The following is a 24,018-nucleotide window of genomic DNA, read 5'->3' as shown; positions in this document are numbered from 1 at the left end:
TTCTGTCCTACAACATCATGCTTTACAGGGACGCTCCTTCCTGTCCTACAACGTCATGCTTTACAGGGACTCTCCCTCCTCCCCTACAACGTCATGCTTTACAGGGACGCTCCTTCCTCCCCTACAACGTCATGCTTTACAGGGACGCTCCTTCCTGTCCTACAACGTCATGCTTTACAGGGACGCTCCTTCCTGTCCTACAACGTCACGCTTTACAGGGACGCTCCTTCCTGTCCTACAACGTCATGCTTTACAGGGACGCTCCTTCCTGTCCTACAACGTCACGCTTTACAGGGACGCTCCTTCCTCCCCTACAACGTCACGCTTTACACGGACACTCCTTCCTCCCCTACAACGTCATGCTTCACAGGGACGCTCCTTCCTGTCCTACAACGTCATGCTTCACAGGGACACTCACATGGCTCAATTGTGGCCAGCAAAGGTCACCAACCCTGGTCCTGGAGAGCTGCTGTGTGTGCAGGTTTTTATTCCAGCCCAGCATCAAAATGCCTAGATATAGATGTATGCCCAGTAAGTGATATACCTTCACCCACCTCTCTCCCCCCTCCTCTCCACCCCCTCCTCTATCCTCTCTCCCCCTCCTCTCTCCCCCTCCCCTATCCTCTCTCCTCCCCCTCTCTCCCCCTCCTCTTTCCCCCTCCCCTATCCTCTCTCCTCTATCCGCTCTCCCCTCTCCTCACTACCCTATCCCCTATCCTCTCTCCCCTCTCCTCTCTCCTCTCCTCCAGTGATGCTCCAGTCAGTGAGCTGTCTCTGGAGCTGTTGTTACTGCAGGTGGTTCTGCCAGCTCTCCTGGAACAAGGTCACACACGCCAGTGGCTCAAAGGCCTGGTCAGGGCCTGGACTGTCAGCGCTGGATACCTACTGTGGGTCTATCCACACTACACCTACACACTGTACACTACACCTATACACACTGTACACTACACCTATACACACTGTACACTACACCTATACACACTGTACACTACACCTATACACACTGTACACTACACCTATACACACTGTACACTACACCTATACACACTGTACACTACACCTATACACACTGTACACTACACCTATACACACTGTACACTACACCTATACACACTACACCTATACACTACACCTATACACACTGTACACTACACCTATACACACTGTACACTACACCTATACACACTACACCTATACACACTATACACTACACCTATACACACTATACACTACACCTATACACACTACACCTATACAAACTACACCTATATACTACACCTATACACACTATACACTGCACCTATACACACTATACACTGCACCTATACACACTATACACTACACCTATACACACTGTACACTACACCTATACACACTGTACACTACACCTATATACACTGTACACTACACCTATACACACTGTACACTACACCTATACACACTGTACACTACACCTATACACACTGTACACTACACCTATACACACTGTACACTACACCTATACACACTGTACACTACACCTATACACACTGTACACTACACCTATACACACTACACCTATACACACTACACCTATATACTACACCTATACACACTACACTACAACTATACACACTATACACTACACCTATATACACTACAACTATACACACTATACACTACACCTATATACACTACACCTATACACACTATACACTACACCTATACACACTACACCTATACACACTGTACACTACACCTATACACACTACACCTATACACACTGTACACTACACCTATACACACTACACCTATACACACTGTACACTACACCTATACACACTGTACCCTACACCTATACACACTGTACACTACACCTATACACACTGTACACTACACCTATACACACTGTACACTACACCTATACACACTGTACACTACACCTATACACACTGTACACTACACCTATACACACTGTACACTACACCTATACACACTGTACACTACACCTATACACACTGTACACTACACCTATACACTACACCTATATACTACACCTATATACTACACTACACCTATACACACTATACACTACACCTATACACACTATACACTACACCTATACACACTGTACACTACACCTATACACACTACACACTACACCTATACACACTGTACACTACACCTATACACACTATACACTACACCTATACACACTGTACACTACACCTATACACACTATACACTACACCTATACACACTGTACACTACACCTATACACACTATACACTACACCTATACACACTACACCTATATACTACACCTATACACACTACACTACACCTATACACACTATACACTACACCTATACACACTGTACACTACACCTATACACACTACACCTATACACACTACACCTATATACTACACCTATACACACTACACTACAACTATACACACTATACACTACACCTATATACACTACACCTATACACACTATACACTACACCTATACACACTACACCTATACACACTGTACACTACACCTATACACACTACACCTATACACACTGTACACTACACCTATACACACTACACCTATACACACTGTACACTACACCTATACACACTACACCTATACACACTGTACACTACACCTATACACACTGTACACTACACCTATACACACTGTACACTACACCTATACACACTGTACACTACACCTATACACACTGTACACTACACCTATACACACTGTACACTACACCTATACACACTGTACACTACACCTATACACACTGTACACTACACCTATACACTACACCTATATACTACACCTATACACTACACTACACCTATACACACTACACTACACCTATACACACTATACACTACACCTATACACACTGTACACTACACCTATACACACTGTACACTACACCTATACACACTGTACACTACACCTATACACACTGTACACTACACCTATACACACTATACACTACACCTATACACACTACACACTACACCTATACACACTGTACACTACACCTATACACACTGTACACTACACCTATACACACTATACACTACACCTATACACACTGTACACTACACCTATACACACTATACACTACACCTATACACACTGTACACTACACCTATACACACTACACCTATATACTACACCTATACACACTACACTACACCTATACACACTATACACTACACCTATACACACTACACCTATATACACTACACCTATACACACTACACTACACCTATACACACTGTACACTACACCTATACACACTACACATCAGCGCTGGATACCTACTGTGGGTCTATCCACACTACAACTACACACTGTACACTACACCTATACACACTATACACTACACCTATACACACTGTACACTACACCTATACACACTATACACTACACCTATACACACTACACCTATACACTACACCTATACACACTATACACTACACCTATATACACTACACCTATACACACTACACCTATATACTACACCTATACACACTGTACACTACACCTATACACACTATACACTACACCTATACACACTGTACACTACACCTATACACACTATACACTACACCTATACACACTACACCTATATACTACACACTACACTACACCTATACACACTATACACTACACCTATACACACTACACCTATACACACTATACACTACACCTATACACACTATACACTACACCTATACACACTACACCTATATACACTATACACTACACCTATACACACTACACTACACCTATACACACTACACCTATATACTACACCTATACACACTATACACTACACCTTTACACACGATACACTACACCTATACACACTACACCTATACACTCTATACACTACACTCTATACACTACACCTATACACACTACACTACACCTATACACACTACACTACACCTATACACACTATACACTACACCTATACACTCTATACACTACACCTATACACACTATACACTACACCTATACACACTATACACTACACCTATACACACTACACTACACCTATACACACTACACTACACCTATACACACTACACTACACCTATACACACTACACTACACCTATACACTCTATACACTACACCTATACACACTATACACTACACCTATATACACTACACCTATACACACTATACACTACACCTATACACACTACACTTATATACACTACAACTATACACACTATACACTACACCTATATACACTACACCTATACATACTATACACCTATACACACTATACACTACACCTATACACACTATACACTACACCTATACACACTACACCTATATACACTACACCTATACACACTATACACTACACTTATATACACTACAACTATACACACTATACACTACACTTATATACACTACAACTATACACACTACACACTATACACTACACCTATACATATTATACACTACACCTATACACACTATACACTACACCTATACACACTACACCTATACACTACACCTATACACTACACCTATATACACTACACCTATACACACTATACACTACACCTATACACACTACACCTATACACACTATACACTACACTTCTATAAACACTATACACTACACTTATATACACTACAACTATACATACTATACACTACAACTATACACACTATACACTACACCTATATACACTACACCTATATACACTACACCTATATACACTACACCTATACACACTATACACTACACCTATACACACTATACACTACACCTATACACACTATACACTACACCTATACACACTACACCTATACACTACACCTATACACACTATACACTACAACTATACATACTATACACTACAACTATACACACTATACACTACACCTATATACACTACACCTATACACACTATATACACACTATACACTACACCTATATTCAGTACACCTATACACACTACACCTATACACACTACACCTATATACACTACACCTATATACACTACACCTATATACACTACACCTATATACACTACACCTATATACACTATACACTACACCTATACACACTATACACTACACCTATACACACTATACACTACACCTATATACACTGCACCTATACACACTATACACTACACCTATATACACTACACCTATATACACTATACACTACACTTATATACACTACACCTATACACTACACCTATACACACTATACACTACACCTATACACACTATACACTACACCTATATACACTACACCTATACACTATACACTACATCTATATACACTATACACTACACCTATACACACTACACCTATACACTACACCTATACACACTATACACTACACCTATACACACTATACACTACACCTATATACACTACACCTATACACTACATCTATATACACTATACACTACACCTATACACACTACACCTATATACACTACACCTATATACACTACACCTATACATATTATACACTACACCTATACACACTATGCACTACACCTATACACACTACACCTATACACTACACCTATACACACTATACACTACACCTATATACACTACACCTATACACACTATACACTACACCTATACACACTACACCTATACACACTACACCTATACACACTACACCTATACACACTACACCTATACACACTATACACTACACCTATATACACTACACCTATACACTACACCTATACACACTATACACTACACCTATACACACTATACACTACACTTCTATACACACTATACACTACACTTATATACACACTATACACTACACTTATATACACTACAACTATACATACTATACACTACAACTATACACACTATACACTACACCTATATACACTACAACTATACACACTATACACTACAACTATACACACTATACTTATATACACTACACCTATACACACTATACACTACACCTATATTCAGTACACCTATACACACTACACCTATACACACTACACCTATATACACTACACCTATATACACTATACACTACACCTATACACACTATACACTACACCTATACACACTACACCTATACACACTACACCTATACACACTATACACTACACCTATATACACTACACCTATACACACTATACACTACACCTATACACACTACACCTATACACACTATACACTACACTTCTATATACACTATACACTACACTTATATACACTACAACTATACATACTATAGACTACAACTATACACACTATACACTACACCTATATACACTACAACTATACACACTATACACTACAACTATACACACTATACTTATATACACTACACCTATACACACTATACACTACACCTATATTCAGTACACCTATACACACTACACCTATACACACTACACCTATATACACTACACCTATATACACTACACCTATATACACTATACACTACACCTATACACACTATACACTACACCTATACACACTACACCTATATACACTATACACTACACTTATATACACTACACCTATACACACTATACATTACACCTATACACACTATACACTACACCTATACACTATACACTACATATATATATACACTATACACTACACCTATACACACTACACCTATATACACTACACCTATATACACTACACCTATATACACTACACCTATATACACTACACCTATATACACTACACCTATACACACTACACCTATACACACTACACCTATACACACTACACCTATACACACTATACACTACACCTATACACTACACCTATACACACTACACCTATACACACTATACACTACACCTATACACACTATACACTACACTTCTATACACACTATACACTACACTTATATACACTACAACTATACATACTATACACTACAACTATACACACTATACACTACACCTATATACACTACAACTATACACACTATACACTACAACTATACACACTATACTTATATACACTACACCTATACACACTATACACTACACCTATATTCAGTACACCTATACACACTACACCTATATACACTACACCTATATACACTACACCTATATACACTATACACTACACCTATACACACTATACACTACACCTATACACACTACACCTATACACACTATACACTACACCTATACACACTATACACTACACTTCTATACACACTATACACTACACTTATATACACACTATACACTACACTTATATACACTACAACTATACATACTATACACTACAACTATACACACTATACACTACACCTATATACACTACAACTATACACACTATACACTACAACTATACACACTATACTTATATACACTACACCTATACACACTATACACTACACCTATATTCAGTACACCTATACACACTACACCTATACACACTACACCTATACACACTACACCTATATACACTACACCTATATACACTATACACTACACCTATACACACTATACACTACACCTATACACACTACACCTATACACACTACACCTATACACACTATACACTACACCTATATACACTACACCTATACACACTATACACTACACCTATACACACTACACCTATACACACTATACACTACACTTCTATATACACTATACACTACACTTATATACACTACAACTATACATACTATAGACTACAACTATACACACTATACACTACACCTATATACACTACAACTATACACACTATACACTACACCTATACACACTATACTTATATACACTACACCTATACACACTATACACTACACCTATATTCAGTACACCTATACACACTACACCTATACACACTACACCTATATACACTACACCTATATACACTACACCTATATACACTATACACTACACCTATACACACTATACACTACACCTATACACACTACACCTATATACACTATACACTACACTTATATACACTACACCTATACACACTATACATTACACCTATACACACTATACACTACACCTATACACTATACACTACATATATATATACACTATACACTACACCTATACACACTACACCTATATACACTACACCTATATACACTACACCTATATACACTACACCTATATACACTACACCTATATACACTACACCTATACACACTACACCTATACACACTACACCTATACACACTATACACTACACCTATACACACTACACCTATACACACTACACCTATACACACTATACACTACACTTATATACACTACACCTATACACACTATACCTATAAACACTATACACTACACCTATACACACTATACACTACACCTATACACACTATACACTACACTTATATACACTACACCTATACACTACACCTATACACACTATACACTACACCTATACACTACACCTATACACACTACACCTATACACACTATACACTACACCTATATACACTACACCTATACACACTATACACTACACCTATACACATTATACACACACTCCCAAAGTGGTCTTTTAAATAGGGTCATGTGTATAGCTACAGACCCGTAACATGAAGTATATATTTGTTAGCTGACTTTCTCTCCCTTCACCTCCTCTCCCCCCTTTCAGAGACCTCCACTCCTACTTGCTCGGAGAACAGGAAGATGATGCTAACCAGCCTGTCAACAACAACCATGCTCCCGGTCATCAAAACAACAACAACGCTAACCCCGCCCCTGCTGTGGGGGAGGGGCTTCATGCAGCCCATCAGGCCATACTACAGCAGGGAGGACCTATAGGTTTCCAACCCTACCATCGGCCCCTACGCTTCCCTTTCAGGGTCAGTGCACTACACACTACCATCGGCCCCTACGCTTCCCCTTCAGGGTCGGTCACACTACCATCGGCCCCTACACTTCCCCTTCAGGGTCGGTCACACTACCATCGGCCCCTACGCTTCCCTTTCAGGGTCAGTCACACTACCATCGGCCCCTACGCTTCCCCTTCAGGGTCAGTCACACTACCATCGGCCCCTACGCTTCCCCTTCAGGGTCAGTCACACTACCATCGGCCCCTACGCTTCCCCTTCAGGGTCAGTCACACTACCATCGGCCCCTACGCTTCCCCTTCAGGGTCAGTCACACTACCATCGGCCCCTACGCTTCCCTTTCAGGGTCAGTCACACTACCATCGGCCCCTACGCTTCCCCTTCAGGGTCAGTCACACTACCATCGGCCCCTACGCTTCCCCTTCAGGGTCAGTCACACTACCATCGGCCCCTACGCTTCCCCTTCAGGGTCAGCTACACTACCATCGGCCCCTACGCTTCCCCTTCAGGGTCAGCTACACTACCATCGGCCCCTACGCTTCCCCTTCAGGGTCAGTCACACTACCATCGGCCCCTACGCTTCCCCTTCAGGGTCAGTCACACTACCATCGGTCCCTACGCTTCCCCTTCAGGGTCAGTCACACTACCATTGGCCCCTACGCTTCCCCTTCAGGGTCAGTCACACTACCATCGGCCCCTACGCTTCCCCTTCAGGGTCAGTCACACTACCATCGGCCCCTACGCTTCCCCTTCAGGGTCAGTCACACTACCATCGGCCCCTACGCTTCCCTTCAGGGTCAGTCACACTACCATCGGCCCCTACGCTTCCCCTTCAGGGTCAGTCACACTACCATCGGCCCCTACGCTTCCCCTTCAGGGTCAGTCACACTACCATCGGCCCCTACGCTTCCCCTTCAGGGTCAGTCACACTATCACCGATCCTTCCACTTCCCCTTCAGGAAGCTTGAATGTACCACTTGAATGTCTCTCTCTCTCCGGTCTATAGATCGTCTTGCTGATAGGGTTCATGTGTATCACCCTGCTGGTTTCCAGTCTGGTGTGTCTGACGTTACCAGGTGAGATATCAACCTAAAGTCATTGTTGGGGGAGTCGTGAACAATATGTCGTTAAACGAGTAATTTAACTATATTTTGCAGTAGCTCAGTGGGAAGTTGAACTAAATTCAAATCTTACGGTAGAGGCTGGTGGGAGGAGCTATAGGAGGACGGGGTCACTAATGGCCGAAATGGAACGGTATCAAACTGCAAAGATATGGAAGCCACATGTTTGACTCTGTTCCATTTATTCCATTCCAGCCTTTCCAATGACCCCGTCCTCCTATAGCTCCTCCCACCAGCCTCCATGGAAGTCTTGGTAGTGTTTTCAGTAATGAATTACTTATTTTTTCTTTTTTTTTTTACATATAGCTAACTACTGGAACTACACACAAGTTGATTAAATATGGGTAAAATAGTCAAGAATGTCCTAGCCTAATCCTCACTTTAATTTTTTTTGTTTTTTAATAGGTTAAATTACACATTCTGTTAACATCTGACTCCGTAGTGATATGTTTAGATATGATAATTTATCACAAAGTAGTTTGTTTTCAAATGAACGTTGAACGGATCAGCTTATCCGAAGCACCCTAACACCGATGGAAGGTATAACATGAACAGACCAGAGGCGGTGTTGGGGTTCCTTTTCTTTTGTATCGTTTACTAAACGGGTCGTCGTTCACCCGAGTAAATAACTCCAGTACAGGGAACGTCCAACGCTGAAACACCAACGTAACAAAACACACAAACTAATCCGTTGACCAAAAGGCCGTGGCCGAAAAGGGAACACAATGGCTACTCCTGTCTTTAGACTTGTCGTCTAGACAACAGCTGCAGAGGGAACACTTCTCTCTACCTAAAGCCTGCCTTGATTGACAGAGAGACAGACCAGTCACAGGAGCTTTGTCTGAGGTAGGAAAAACTGACGTTCTCACGGGTCCCGGTCTCTACTCCCCATCCTCACCCAGCTCCTCTCCTGGCACACCGATATAGAGGAAGATGCAAAGCAATTAGTGGGCCCAGGTGTGTACTAATTGGCTTTACACTGAGTACCTATCCCCTGAGGAGGGTGCTGTCGCATCGTCTTCCTCCGGCTGGTCACTGAACTCTCACATTTCGTTCAGTAAAACTATATGGTTCTTAAGGGTAGCTAGACTTCTTCCAGTGGTCAGTAATTGGTAGCTTGGTAAACTATATTTTCAGAGTAGCTTCCCCAACACTGACCTCTCATCTATCGACACACCTTAGTATTGTTTTAAATCTAAATGACCTGCGCGGAAATAAGTAGACTTGTTTAATCTCAATACTGGAGTATTTCTTCAGGAATCTCACCTGGAATGACGAACCTGAATGTTTCGAAAGGACACTAAAAGCCATGGTTCTGTTTTTAATGTGTGTTGAAGTGTTTGCGGGCCGTTGGCTGATGTCATTCTGGACAGGCAGCTCGAAGATCCATGAGCTGTATACAGCAGCGTGTGGTCTGTACGTGTGCTGGCTGTCCATCCGCGGTGCCACCGTGCTGTTGGCCTGGATGCCCCAGGGACCCACCATCATCATGGTCAAAGTCCAGGAGTGGACTCTCATGGTAAGAGTCAGAGGGTTTTCCTTAATGGAAGTGTCTCTCGTGCAAATTCAGTTAAGTGTGGCAGCCGGCCTTGAATGAAGCCTGTTGTGTCTGTGTGCTGACGACTCAACAGTCCCATTAAACGGAGAGCTCCAGTCACTTTTAGAATGGGTAACTAGCAATAGGCTGCCGCTAAGTTTCTCAACTAAAAGCAGCATTTTGGAGACAAATCACTCGCTCAACGCTAAACCTTGCTTACACCTATTGTTGAAAAATGTGGCTATTGAGCAAATTGAGGAGACGACTGCTAGGTGTAATCCTAGATAGCAAGCTTTCATCGTCAAAACATAACGACTCAATGGTTGCTAAAAATGGGAAGAGGTCTGTCCATGATAGGGTGTTGCTCTGCCTTGACATCTCAGTTGACCAGACATGTCCAACAGGCCTAGGTTTTGTCACACCTGGACTACTGCCCAGCAGTGGGGTCATGTGTAATTTCACCTGGACTACTGCCCAGCTGTGGGGTCATGTGTAGTTTCACCTGGACTACTGCCCAGCTGTGGGGTCATGTGTAGTTTCACCTGGACTACTGCCCAGCTGTGGGGTCATGTGTAGTTTCGCCTGGACTACTGCCCAGCTGTGGGGTCATGTGTAGTTTCACCTGGACTACTGCCCAGCTGTGGGGTCATGTGTAGTTTCGCCTGGACTACTGCCCAGCTGTGGGGTCATGTGTAGTTTCACCTGGACTACTGCCCAGCTGTGGGGTCATGTGTAGTTTTGCCTGGACTACTGCCCAGCTGTGGGGTCATGTGTAGTTTCACCTGGACTACTGCCCAGCTGTGGGGTCATGTGTAGTTTCACCTGGACTACTGCCCAGCTGTGGGGTCATGTGTAGTTTCACCTGGACTACTGCCCAGCTGTGGGGTCATGTGTAGTTTCACCTGGACTGCTGCCCAGCTGTGGGGTCATGTGTAGTTTCACCTGGACTGCTGCCCAGCTGTGGGGTCATGTGTAGTTTCACCTGGACTGCTGCCCAGCTGTGGGGTCGTGTAGTTTCACCTGGACTGCTGCCCAGCTGTGGGGTCATGTGTAGTTTCACCTGGACTGCTCCCCAGCTGTGGGGTCATGTGTAGTTTCGCCTGGACTGCTGGCCAGCTGTGGGGTCATGTGTAGTTTCGCCTGGACTACTGCCCAGCTGTGGGGTCATGTGCGGCATAGAAGGACATAGGTCAATTGCAGTTGGTCCAGAACAAAGCAGCACGTATCTCACTGAGACGTACACGGTGGGAATGTGTCAGTAACGTGCATGTCAGTTTCTACTGGCTCAAAGTTGAGGAGAGATTGACTGCATCACTTTTGGTCTTGGTGTTGATGTGCTGAAGGTACCGAACGGTCTGTTCAAGCAGTTGACACACAGTTCGGACCCTCATTGGTACAACACAAGACATGCAACCAGAGGTCTCTTCACAGTGCCCAGGTCCAGAACAGAGGCTGGGAAACACACAGTATTAAATAGAGCCATAACTACATGGAAATCTCTGGTAACCCAGGTAACATGACTACATGGAACTCTCTGGTAACCCAGGTAACATGACTTCATGGAACTCTCTGGTAACCCAGGTAACATGACTTCATGGAACTCTCTGGTAACCCAGGTAACATGACTACATGGAACTCTCTGGTAACCCAGGTAACTAAAGCTAGCAATAAAACCAGTTTCAAAACACAGACAAAAGAACACCTTACTGCACAAAGGGGACTGTGAAGAGACAGACATTTTATGTGTCTTGTATTGTAATTTGTACTGTATGTATTACAGCTAGATATTGTTTGTATGTACTGATATATAGACTGTGATGTTTTTAGATGTGTGTTTCAATCCTGAACTGTGTTCTGTACTATGTGTCATGTTTCATGTGGACCCCAGGAAGAGTAGCTAATGCTTTTGCAGCGGCTAATTGGGATCCTAATAATGACCAAATCCACTTTTCTGGAAGTGTGTATAGTAGGTTGTACTAGTTATGGAGATGGCTGTATGTCCAGGGCTAATATCTTCATGCCATTATCATTTATATTTCAACATCCAATCATGTCTTACCTTTTAATGTTGTGTGTGTGTGTAGATTCTGAAGACCCTGGTCGTAGCGTTGCTGGTGGCTGGTGTTATCCCTCTACTATTGGGCCTGCTGTTTGAACTGGTCATCGTTGCTCCCCTACGCGTTCCTCTGGACCAGACGCCTCTCTTCTACCCCTGGCAGGTACTGTGTGTGTGTGGTGGCAAAGGTCACTGGTTTTTATATGGTATCTTGTGTGTAATAGTAAAGGTCACTGTTCTATGTGGTGTGTGTAGGACTGGGCTCTGGGGGTGCTCCATGCCAAAATCATCGCTGCCATCACCCTCATGGGTCCACAGTGGTGGCTGAAGACGGTCATAGAACAGGTGTGTTACCCTTCACCACGTCGTTATCCCTTATACAATGATCAATCTCACACGAAGTTTGACCAACTCTTTCCGTTGTTACTAATTAAACTGCTCGGCATCTGACCGTAAGGCTAGTGGACAGTGCATAGGGCCCAGTACATCACTGGGGCCAAACTTCCTGACCTCCAGGATCTATATACCATGCGATGGCAGGAAAAGGAAAGAGGGAGGCCCGAAAAATAGTCAAAGACTCCAGTTACCCAAGTCATAGACTGTTCTCTCTGCTACCCCACGGCAGGCGGTACCGGAGCGCCAAGTCTAGGACCAAAAGGCTCATTTACAGCTTCTACCCGCAAGCCATGAGACTGCTGAACAATTAGTCAAATGGCCACCCGGTCTATTTACATTTGTTTATACACTGCTGCTACTCACTGGTTATTATCTATGCATAGTCACTTTACAAATGACCTTGACTAACCTGTCCCCTGCACACGGTGCCCCCTGTATATAACCTCGTTATTGTTATGCCATTTTCCTCTGTTACTTATTCATGTTTTCACTTTAGTTTATTTAGTAAATATTTTCTTAACTCTATTTCTTGAACTGCATTGTTTGGTTAAGGGCTTGTAAGTAAGCATTTCACGGTAAGGTCTACTACACCTGTTGTATTCAGCATTTCACGGTAAGGTCTACTACACCTGTTGTATTCAGCATTTCACGGTAAGGTCTACTACACCTGTTGTATTCAGCATTTCACGGTAAGGTCTACTACACCTGTTGTATTCAGCATTTCACGGTAAGGTCTACTACACCTGTTGTATTCAGCATTTCACGGTAAGGTCTACTACACCTGTTGTATTCAGCATTTCACGGTAAGGTCTACTACACCTGTTGTATTCAGCATTTCACGGTAAGGTCTACTACACCTGTTGTATTCAGCATTTCACGGTAAGGTCTACTACACCTGTTGTATTCAGCATTTCACGGTAAGGTCTACTACACCTGTTGTATTCAGCATTTCACGGTAAGGTCTACTACACCTGTTGTATTCAGCATTTCACGGTAAGGTCTACTACACCTGTTGTATTCAGCATTTCACGGTAAGGTCTACTACACCTGCTGTATTCAGCATTTCACGGTAAGGTCTACTACACCTGCTGTATTCAGCATTTCACGGTAAGGTCTACTACACCTGCTGTATTCAGCATTTCACTGTGAGGTCTACTACACCGGTTGTATTCAGCATTTCACTGTGAGGTCTACTACACCTGTTGTATTCGGCGCTTGTGACACAACTTTTCCCCCGACGTGAACAATAGATTTCGACCCTGTGTAAAGTAGCGTTGCCACCTCTCCTCCTGTCAGGTGTATGCTAACGGCATCAGGAACATCGACCTCCATTTCATCATCTGTAAGCTGGCTGCCCCTGTCATCTCGGTGCTGCTGCTGTCCCTGTGTGTCCCCTACTTCATAGCAGCCGGGGTCGTACCTGCCGTAGGTCAGTCAACGGTGTGTGTGTGCAGTGTATGTGTGTGCACGTGTTTGTTTGTTTGCATGTTCATGGGAAGTGTTTGCATACACACTTGTGTGTGAGTATGAAGTGTTCAGCTCTAACTCTACTAACAGATCTATACCCCTCCTGGTGTGACTCCAGATATAACTCTACTAATAGATCTATACCCCTCCTGGTGTGACTCCAGATATAACTCTACTAATAGATCTATACCCCTCCTGGTGTGACTCCAGATATAACTCTACTAATAGATCTATACCCCTCCTGGTGTGACTCCAGATATAACTCTACTAATAGATCTATACCCCTCCTGGTGTGGCAGGTGTGACTCCAGATATAACTCTACTAATAGATCTATACCCCTCCTGGTGACTCCAGATATAACTCTACTAACAGATCTATACCCCTCCTGGTGTGACTCCAGATATAACTCTACTAATAGATCTATACCCCTCCTGGTGTGACTCCAGATATAACTCTACTAACAGATCTATACCCCTCCTGGTGTGACTCCAGATATAACTCTACTAATAGATCTATACCCCTCCTGGTGTGACTCCAGATATAACTCTACTAATAGATCTATACCCCTCCTGGTGTGACTCCAGATATAACTCTACTAATAGATCTATACCCCTCCTGGTGTGACTCCAGATATAACTCTACTAATAGATCTATACCCCTCCTGGTGTGACTCCAGATATAACTCTACTAATAGATCTATACCCCTCCTGGTGTGGCTCCAGATATAACTGTACTAATAGATCTATACCCCTCCTGGTGTGGCTCCAGATATAACTGTACTAATAGATCTATACCCCTCCTGGTGTGGCTCCAGATATAACTGTACTAATAGATCTATACCCCTCCTGGTGTGACTCCAGATATAACTCTACTAATAGATCTATACCCCTCCTGGTGTGACTCCAGATATAACTCTACTAATAGATCTATACCCCTCCTGGTGTGACTCCAGATATAACTCTACTAATAGATCTATACCCCTCCTGGTGTGACTCCAGATATAACTCTACTAATAGATCTATACCCCTCCTGGTGTGACTCCAGATATAACTCTACTAATAGATCTGTACCCCTCCTGGTGTGGCAGGTGTGTCAGGTGTGACTCCAGAGATGCAGATTCTGATTCAGAGGAGGATCTACCCGTTCCTCCTGATGGTGGTGTCCATCATCGGCATCCTCTCCTTCCAGATACGACAGTTCAAGCGTCTTTACGAACACATCAAGAACGACAAGTAAGCACCCACCCCGATCTCCATACCTGGCCTGTTCCTTAACAGCTCCTTTTATAGGGATAGTACAACCCTGGTCCCAGGGAGTTTCAGGATATGCAGGCTTTTGTTCCAGCCCAGCACTTCCACATCTGATTTTAACTATTCAAGGTCTTGATCTGCAGCTGACACACAAACTAGGTATATGCTCTAGTATTGTGATTGACATGTGACTGTTTTTTTTAACCCCACGTGTCCTCTTTGCCTTCCTGCAGGTACCTGGTTGGCCAGCGGCTTGTCAACTACGAACGCAAGGCGAGGGGAACCAGCTCTGTCCCGCCCCCTAACTCTATCCCAGAGTAGTCAAGTTTGCTTTTGGAAACCACCCATCTCGTGTCCTCCCTCTCCCTCTCTCACCCCTCCCTCTCCCTCTCTCACCCCTCCCTCTCCCCTCCCCCCTGAAATGTCCCTTCTCCTCCATCCCTGTCATGTTCATGCCTTGCTAAGTGTTAAGTGCAGCCTGATTGTACATATGTAAATATTTTGGATGCAGACTTGTCTGAAATTGGACAGATTTGGATTAATGCAATGACCATTGTACATCTTAAGTGTATGTATATTAATTTATTAAATCAAACTGACAATTTGTTTGTCTTGTTGTTTATCATGAAGCAGAAGAAGGGGAAGAAAAAAAAAAACATTTTAAAAAATGTTGAGGGGTGGTGTCATAGTTTCATCCTTTGGGACAAGTTGAGATTCCAGTATTACTCCAAACTCCTCTTTTAGTATGTCAGGTATCTCTTCATCAGTCAGCTCTCTGCTGGCTTTAGTCACAGTCCCAGCTTCATCTGAGGGAAACTGGGTGGTGATGAGTTTATGGCCTATGTAGGTGAGCCTCCCGGTAGGCTTCAGCATGGAGCAGAGAGACTTGCAGAAGAAGATGGAGCGAGGGGAGCTCTGATGGTAGTCACACATCTCTATGAAGTCTCCTCTGTGTCTTGTGTCCAGAGTGAACTTGTATAGCTCAGTCCAGAGCCCAGTTTCTCTCTCTTCATCTTGCCACTCCAGAAAGTGCATCTCTCCCGCTCGTCTGATCCTGTACACTCTGTGGCCCTGCTTCTGAGGTTCTGCCGTCTCTAAGGACATGGGGAGCTCGAACCCTGATCCACCAAATGCCACGTCGCACAGCCACCGATGCCCCTCGAGCGTCACCATGGAGATGAAGTGGTCGAACGGCGGGCCGTACCACCCTGTGATGGCGTCTCTCACTTGGCCCGCTAGGATGGTGACCTCGAATCCCATTTCCGACAGAAGCCAGGAGAACAGACCGTTGTTCTCGAAGCAGAACCCTCCGCGGCGGTGGTTAACGATTTTCTCATAGAGGTGCGGGAGTTCGAGTCGTACGCGCCCTCCGCTGTGGATGGTGAGATTCTCGAAAGGGACAGTCCTCAGATGACAGCGGTGTAGACGCTGGAGCGCGTCCAAGGTCGGCGTTGGCGACGCTGGTCCCTCATACCCAATGCGTAGAAAATACTTCTGAACATCCATTTCTAATCGAGAACTTTCTAATCGAAATATTTTAAAAAGGAAAAAAAGTAAAATATTTCGTTCACTTTATACAAAATACGATGTATTTTTAAGAACAATGTCGATGGGAAGATATGCTATGCCTGGGATTTTGAAAATAGATTAGGCGAACTCTGCAGTTCCTGTGTGTAGGATATTCCTTTCAGTTTGCTTTCTGTCCTGCCAAAGGTTATATGTTACCCTGGTAAACGGACGTGATGCCTCCTGGCGGACACACCAATCATTAGTGATTTGGACAGAATAGTCCAAGCAGACTGAACGCTAATAAAGCAAGAAGGTATTTTAGGTCCAGGTCTAAAACTCATATAATATACAATCCTAATTAAAGAGACGCCAAGATTAGTAGAATATGTCTAGGGACCTGATTAAGGTTAATTTAACAAAGGCATCCAAAAGCGAAACTAGAAATCAAGAGATTAACAAAAGCATGCAAAACAGTTGGAACTCCATAGTTTCTCCTTTTATTTTATTTCCGGGCCAGGGCTTATTCATTACCGTTTAATAACAACCAGACGGAAGCAAACAGAAAGGGACCTACGGTTGCATGTAATCGGTTGCGCAACAGAAATAATATTTTGCAACAGAATAGGCGCCGAATAGAACAGGATGTAAACCTTACATATATACTATATATATAAGTGTGGGACACGTGCACACTCTACCGGGAGACGAAGAGAAATGCACAGGGGAGTGTGGTCGGTGACGTTACGCAAACTCTCCCATGGGGTGGAATCATCACTAGATACCACAGCTACGAAGTTATAATCCCCGCCCATTTCTACTATTTATGTCTTTAAAATTTGATTTTAAATCTAACTTTAACCTCACCGCTAACCTTAAATTAAGACCACCACCCCCCCACCAAAAAACAAAATATATATATTTCATGCATTTTTACGATATAGTAGTGCTCATTTGTACATCGGGAAGGCCCGGAACACAGTGAGCACGAGATGGGGTGGATGGGGGTATCCGAGGGGGCTCAGAGGTACCAGAACACAATGAGGAAAAAAGTGTCCAAAACACCGTAGCAGCCAAGTAGCCTACTATCTATGGAGGTGAAACGGGACAGCACTCTCCAAGTAGTCTCCTATCTATGGAGGTGAAACGGGACAGCACTCTCCAAGTAGCCTACTATCTATGGAGGTGAAACGGGACAGCACTCTCCAAGTAGCCTACTATCTATGGAGGTGAAACGGGACAGCACTCTCCAAGTAGCCTACTATCTATGGTGGTGAAACGGGACAGCACTCTCCAAGTAGTCTACTATCTATGGAGGTGAAACGGGACAGCACTCTCCAAGTAGTCTACTATCTATGGAGGTGAAACGGGACAGCACTCTCCAAGTAGCCTACTATCTATGGAGGTGAAACGGGACAGCACTCTCCAAGTAGCCTACTATCTATGGAGGTGAAACGGGACAGCACTCTCCAAGTAGCCTACTATCTATGGAGGTGAAACGGGACAGCACTCTCCAAGTAGCCTACTATCTATGGAGGTGAAACGGGACAGCACTCTCCAAGTAGCCTACTATCTATGGAGGTGAAAAGGGACAGCACTCTCCAAGTAGCCTACTATCTATGGAGGTGAAACAGGACAGCACTCTCCAAATAGCCTACTATCTATGGAGGTGAAACGGGACAGCACTCTCCAAGTAGCCTACTATCTATGGTGGTGAAACGGACAGCACTCTCCAAGTAGCCTACTATCTATGGAGGTGAAACGGGACAGCACTCTCCAAGTAGTGTTCTATTTGTGACGTTCGACGCACTGCAAGTCGTTTCCGGTTCCGGGTTGGAGCGAGCGGTCGCATCTACACTTCGGTCCGCAGGTAGTATAACTTTTCATTACATTTCATTATAGTACAACGGTTTGATTTGTCTAATCTTAGCAATTTCTTCTTAGCTAGCTACATAGCCGTCTTTGTATCAAAGATAATTGCATAATTATCGTATTTCGTCGTCCTAACGTATCTGCCCAGCAGCTAGCTAAGCAGCTAGCTAACATCCACTGTCCACCAGCACTGTAGAAACTATTACACTCAACTGAACGACTCGATTAGCGTAGTGTCAGCTAGCTACATAGTTGTCTTCGCTGTCTTCGTATCCAAGATAATTGTGTAGTTTAGAGTGTGTAGACTGAGTGATTATCTTAATTTACCGAGGTTAGCTAGCCAGCTATTTGTCGTCCTTAACGTAGGAGATGCTGCTAGCGAGCTAGCCAACAGCTAGCCAACCTCTACCAATTGAACTTCAACTACCCGGTCAACATTCCGCGTCGCTCCACAGGTAGTATCACATTTTCATTTCACTTCATTACAGTACAACGGTTTGATTTGTTTGATCGTAGCTAGCCAGCTACATAGCCGTCTTTGTATCTAAGACAATTGTGTAGTCTAGAGCGATTTTCTAGGTTAGCTGGCCAGCTATTGTCGTTCTTTTAACGTAGCTAGCCAGCTAGCCCCCGAATAGCAGCACTGTAGAAACTATTACAGTACAACGGTTTGATTTGTTTGATCGTAGCTAGCTAGCTACATAGCCGTCTTTGTATCTAAGACAATTCTGTAGCCTAGAGCGATTTTCTAGGTTAGCTAGCCAGCTATTGTCGTTCTTTTAAGGTAACGTAACGCAATCAACCTGCTAGCTAGCCAGCTAGCCCCGAATAGCAGCACTGTAGAAACTATTACACTCGACGGAACGACTTGATTAGTGTAGTGTCAACATCGCAGCCACTACCAGCTAGCCTACTCCAGCAGTACTGTATCATTTCAATCATTTTAGTCAATAAGATTCTTGCTACGTAAGCTTAACTTTCTGAACATTCGAGACGTGTAGTCCACTTGTCATTCCAATCTCCTTTGCATTAGCGTAGCCTCTTCTATAGCCTGTCAACTATGTGTCTATCTATCCCTGTTCTCTCCTCTCTGCACAGACCATACAAACGGCTGCCCGGCGAGAATCTGTCTCCTCGCCACGCGCTCTCACCACTGGTGTCCCCCAGGGCTCTGTTCTAGGCCCTCTCCTATTCTCGCTATACACCAAGTCACTTGGCTCTGTCATAACCTCACATGGTCTCTCCTATCATTGCTATGCAGACGACACACAATTAATCTTCTCCTTTCCCCCTTCTGATGACCAGGTGGCGAATCGCATCTCTGCATGTCTGGCAGACATATCAGTGTGGATGACGGATCACCACCTCAAGCTGAACCTCGGCAAGACGGAGCTGCTCTTCCTCCCGGGGAAGGACTGCCCGTTCCATGATCTCGCCATCACGGTTGACAACTCCATTGTGTCCTCCTCCCAGAGCGCTAAGAACCTTGGCGTGATCCTGGACAACACCCTGTCGTTCTCAACCAACATCATGGCGGTGGCCCGTTCCTGTAGGTTCATGCTCTACAACATCCGCAGAGTACGACCCTGCCTCACACAGGAAGCGGCGCAGGTCCTAATCCAGGCACTTGTCATCTCCCATCTGGATTACTGCAACTCGCTGTTGGCTGGGCTCCCTGCCTGTGCCATTAAACCCCTACAACTCATCCAGAACGCCGCAGCCCGTCTGGTGTTCAACCTTCCCAAGTTCTCTCACGTCACCCCGCTCCTCCGCTCTCTCCACTGGCTTCCAGTTGAAGCTCGCATCCGCTACAAGACCATGGTGCTTGCCTACGGAGCTGTGAGGGGAACGGCACCGCAGTACCTCCAGGCTCTGATCAGGCCCTACACCCAAGCAAGGGCACTGCGTTCATCCACCTCTGGCCTGCTCGCCTCCCTACCATTGAGGAAGTACAGTTCCCGCTCAGCCCAGTCAAAACTGTTCGCTGCTCTGGCCCCCCAATGGTGGAACAAACTCCCTCACGACGCCAGGACAGCGGAGTCAATCACCACCTTCCGGAGACACCTGAAACCCCACCTCTTCAAGGAATACCTAGGCTAGGATAAGTAATCCTTCTCACCCCCCCCTTAATGATTTAGATGCACTATTGTAAAGTGGCTGTTCCACTGGATGTCAGAAGGTGAATTCACCAATTTGTAAGTCGCTCTGGATAAGAGCGTCTGCTAAATGACTTAAATGTAAATGTAAATGTAGCCTACTATCTATGGAGGTGAAACGGGACAGCATTTACATTTACATTTAAGTCATTTAGCACTCTCCAAGTAGCCTACTATCTATGGAGGTGAAACGGGACAGCACTCTCCAAGTAGCCTACTATCTATGGAGGTGAAACGGGACAGCACTCTCCAAGTAGCCTACTATCTATGGTGGTGAAACGGGACAGCACTCTCCAAGTAGCCTACTATCTATGGAGGTGAAACGGGACAGCACTCTCCAAGTAGCCTACTATCTATGGAGGTGAAACAGGACAACACTCTCCAAGTAGCCTACTATCTATGGAGGTGAAACAGGACAGCACTCTCCAAGTAGCCTACCATCTATGGAGGTGAAACAGGACAGCACTCTCCAAGTAGCCTACCATCTATGGAGGTGAAACAGGACAACACTCTCCAAGTAGCCTACCATCTATGGAGGTGAAACAGGACAGCACTCTCCAAGTAGCCTACCATCTATGGAGGTGAAACAGGACAGCACTCTCCAAAAAAGGGAAAAATGTCCTGCCTTAGTTTTCAAAACCACCCACAATTACTCTCCCCGTGTCAAGTCCATTTAACTCCTGAGAGTCAACTTCTTGCTCAAAGCCATGAGCAGGCCTGTGGCTGTGATGTTTAACCTCCTTCTAAGGCTGTTCTGGAGACTGGCTGGGCCTGTGGCTGTGATGTTTAACCTCCTTCTAAGGCTGTTCTGGAGACTGGCTGGGCCTGTGGCTGTGATGTTTAACCTCCTTCTAAGGCTGTTCTGGAGACTGGCTGGGCCTGTGGCTGTGATGTTTAACCTCCTTCTAAGGCTGTTCTGGAGACTGGCTGGGCCTGTGGCTGTGATGTTTAACCTCCTAAGGCTGTTCTGGAGACTGGCTGGGCCTGTGGCTGTGATGTTTAACCTCCTTCTAAGGCTGTTCTGAAGACTGGCTGGGCCTGTGGCTGTGATGTTTAACCTCCTTCTAAGGCTGTTCTGGACACTGGCTGGGCCTGTGGCTGTGATGTTTAACCTCCTTCTAAGGCTGTTCTGAAGACTGGCTGGGCCTGTGGCTGTGATGTTTAACCTCCTTCTAAGGCTGTTCTGGAGACTGGCTGGGCCTGTGGCTGTGATGTTTAACCTCCTTCTAAGGCTGTTCTGGAGACTGGCTGGGCCTGTGGCTGTGATGTTTAACCTCCTCCTAAGGCTGTTCTGGAGACTGGCTGGGCCTGTGGCTGTGATGTTTAACCTCCTAAGGCTGTTCTGGAGACTGGCTGGGCCTGTGGCTGTGATGTTTAACCTCCTCCTAAGGCTGTTCTGGAGACTGGCTGGGCCTGTGGCTGTGATGTTTAACCTCCTCCTAAGGCTGTTCTGAAGACTGGCTGGGCCTGTGGCTGTGATGTTTAACCTCCTTCTAAGGCTGTTCTGAAGACTGGCTGGGCCTGTGGCTGTGATGTTTAACCTCCTTCTAAGGCTGTTCTGGAGACTGTCTGGGCCTGTGACTGTGATGTTTAACCTCCTAAGGCTGTTCTGGAGACTGGCTGGGCCTGTGGCTGTGATGTTTAACCTCCTAAGGCTGTTCTGGAGACTGGCTGGGCCTGTGGCTGTGATGTTTAACCTCCTAAGGCTGTTCTGGAGACTGGCTGGGCCTGTGGCTGTGATGTTTAACCTCCTTCTAAGGCTGTTCTGAAGACTGGCTGGGCCTGTGGCTGTGATGTTTAACCTCCTAAGGCTGTTCTGAAGACTGGC

General features: G+C 44.5%; 2 protein-coding genes across 2 annotated transcripts in view; one reads left to right on the top strand and one right to left on the bottom strand.

The window, feature by feature from the left end:
* LOC135517147 (E3 ubiquitin-protein ligase MARCHF6-like) overlaps positions 1–17,260 on the top strand; it is a 37,392-nt gene extending 20,132 nt beyond the window's left edge. Inside the window, exons 18-26 of the mRNA XM_064941189.1 lie at positions 750–887; positions 8,630–8,840; positions 9,835–9,904; positions 11,287–11,468; positions 13,571–13,705; positions 13,798–13,887; positions 15,235–15,367; positions 16,494–16,638; positions 16,890–17,260. Of these exons, the coding sequence (XP_064797261.1) occupies positions 750–887; positions 8,630–8,840; positions 9,835–9,904; positions 11,287–11,468; positions 13,571–13,705; positions 13,798–13,887; positions 15,235–15,367; positions 16,494–16,638; positions 16,890–16,977 (1,192 nt within the window). The 3' untranslated portion in view covers positions 16,978–17,260. The remainder of the gene's footprint in view (positions 1–749; positions 888–8,629; positions 8,841–9,834; positions 9,905–11,286; positions 11,469–13,570; positions 13,706–13,797; positions 13,888–15,234; positions 15,368–16,493; positions 16,639–16,889) is intronic.
* On the bottom strand, positions 17,224–18,413 carry LOC135517148 (arylamine N-acetyltransferase 2-like). Its single transcript, XM_064941190.1, has one exon. It carries the CDS (start codon positions 18,160–18,162, stop codon positions 17,317–17,319), a length of 846 nt encoding a protein of 281 aa, XP_064797262.1. The 5' UTR covers positions 18,163–18,413; the 3' UTR covers positions 17,224–17,316.
* Between the last annotated feature and the right edge of the window lie 5,605 nt (positions 18,414–24,018).

The sequence above is a fragment of the Oncorhynchus masou genome, chromosome 28, assembly GCF_036934945.1.
Source record: "Oncorhynchus masou masou isolate Uvic2021 chromosome 28, UVic_Omas_1.1, whole genome shotgun sequence".
Lineage (NCBI taxonomy): Eukaryota > Metazoa > Chordata > Actinopteri > Salmoniformes > Salmonidae > Oncorhynchus > Oncorhynchus masou.
The sequence above is the reverse complement of the archived record's forward strand: the minus strand, read 5'-3'. Positions and strand labels throughout refer to the sequence as shown.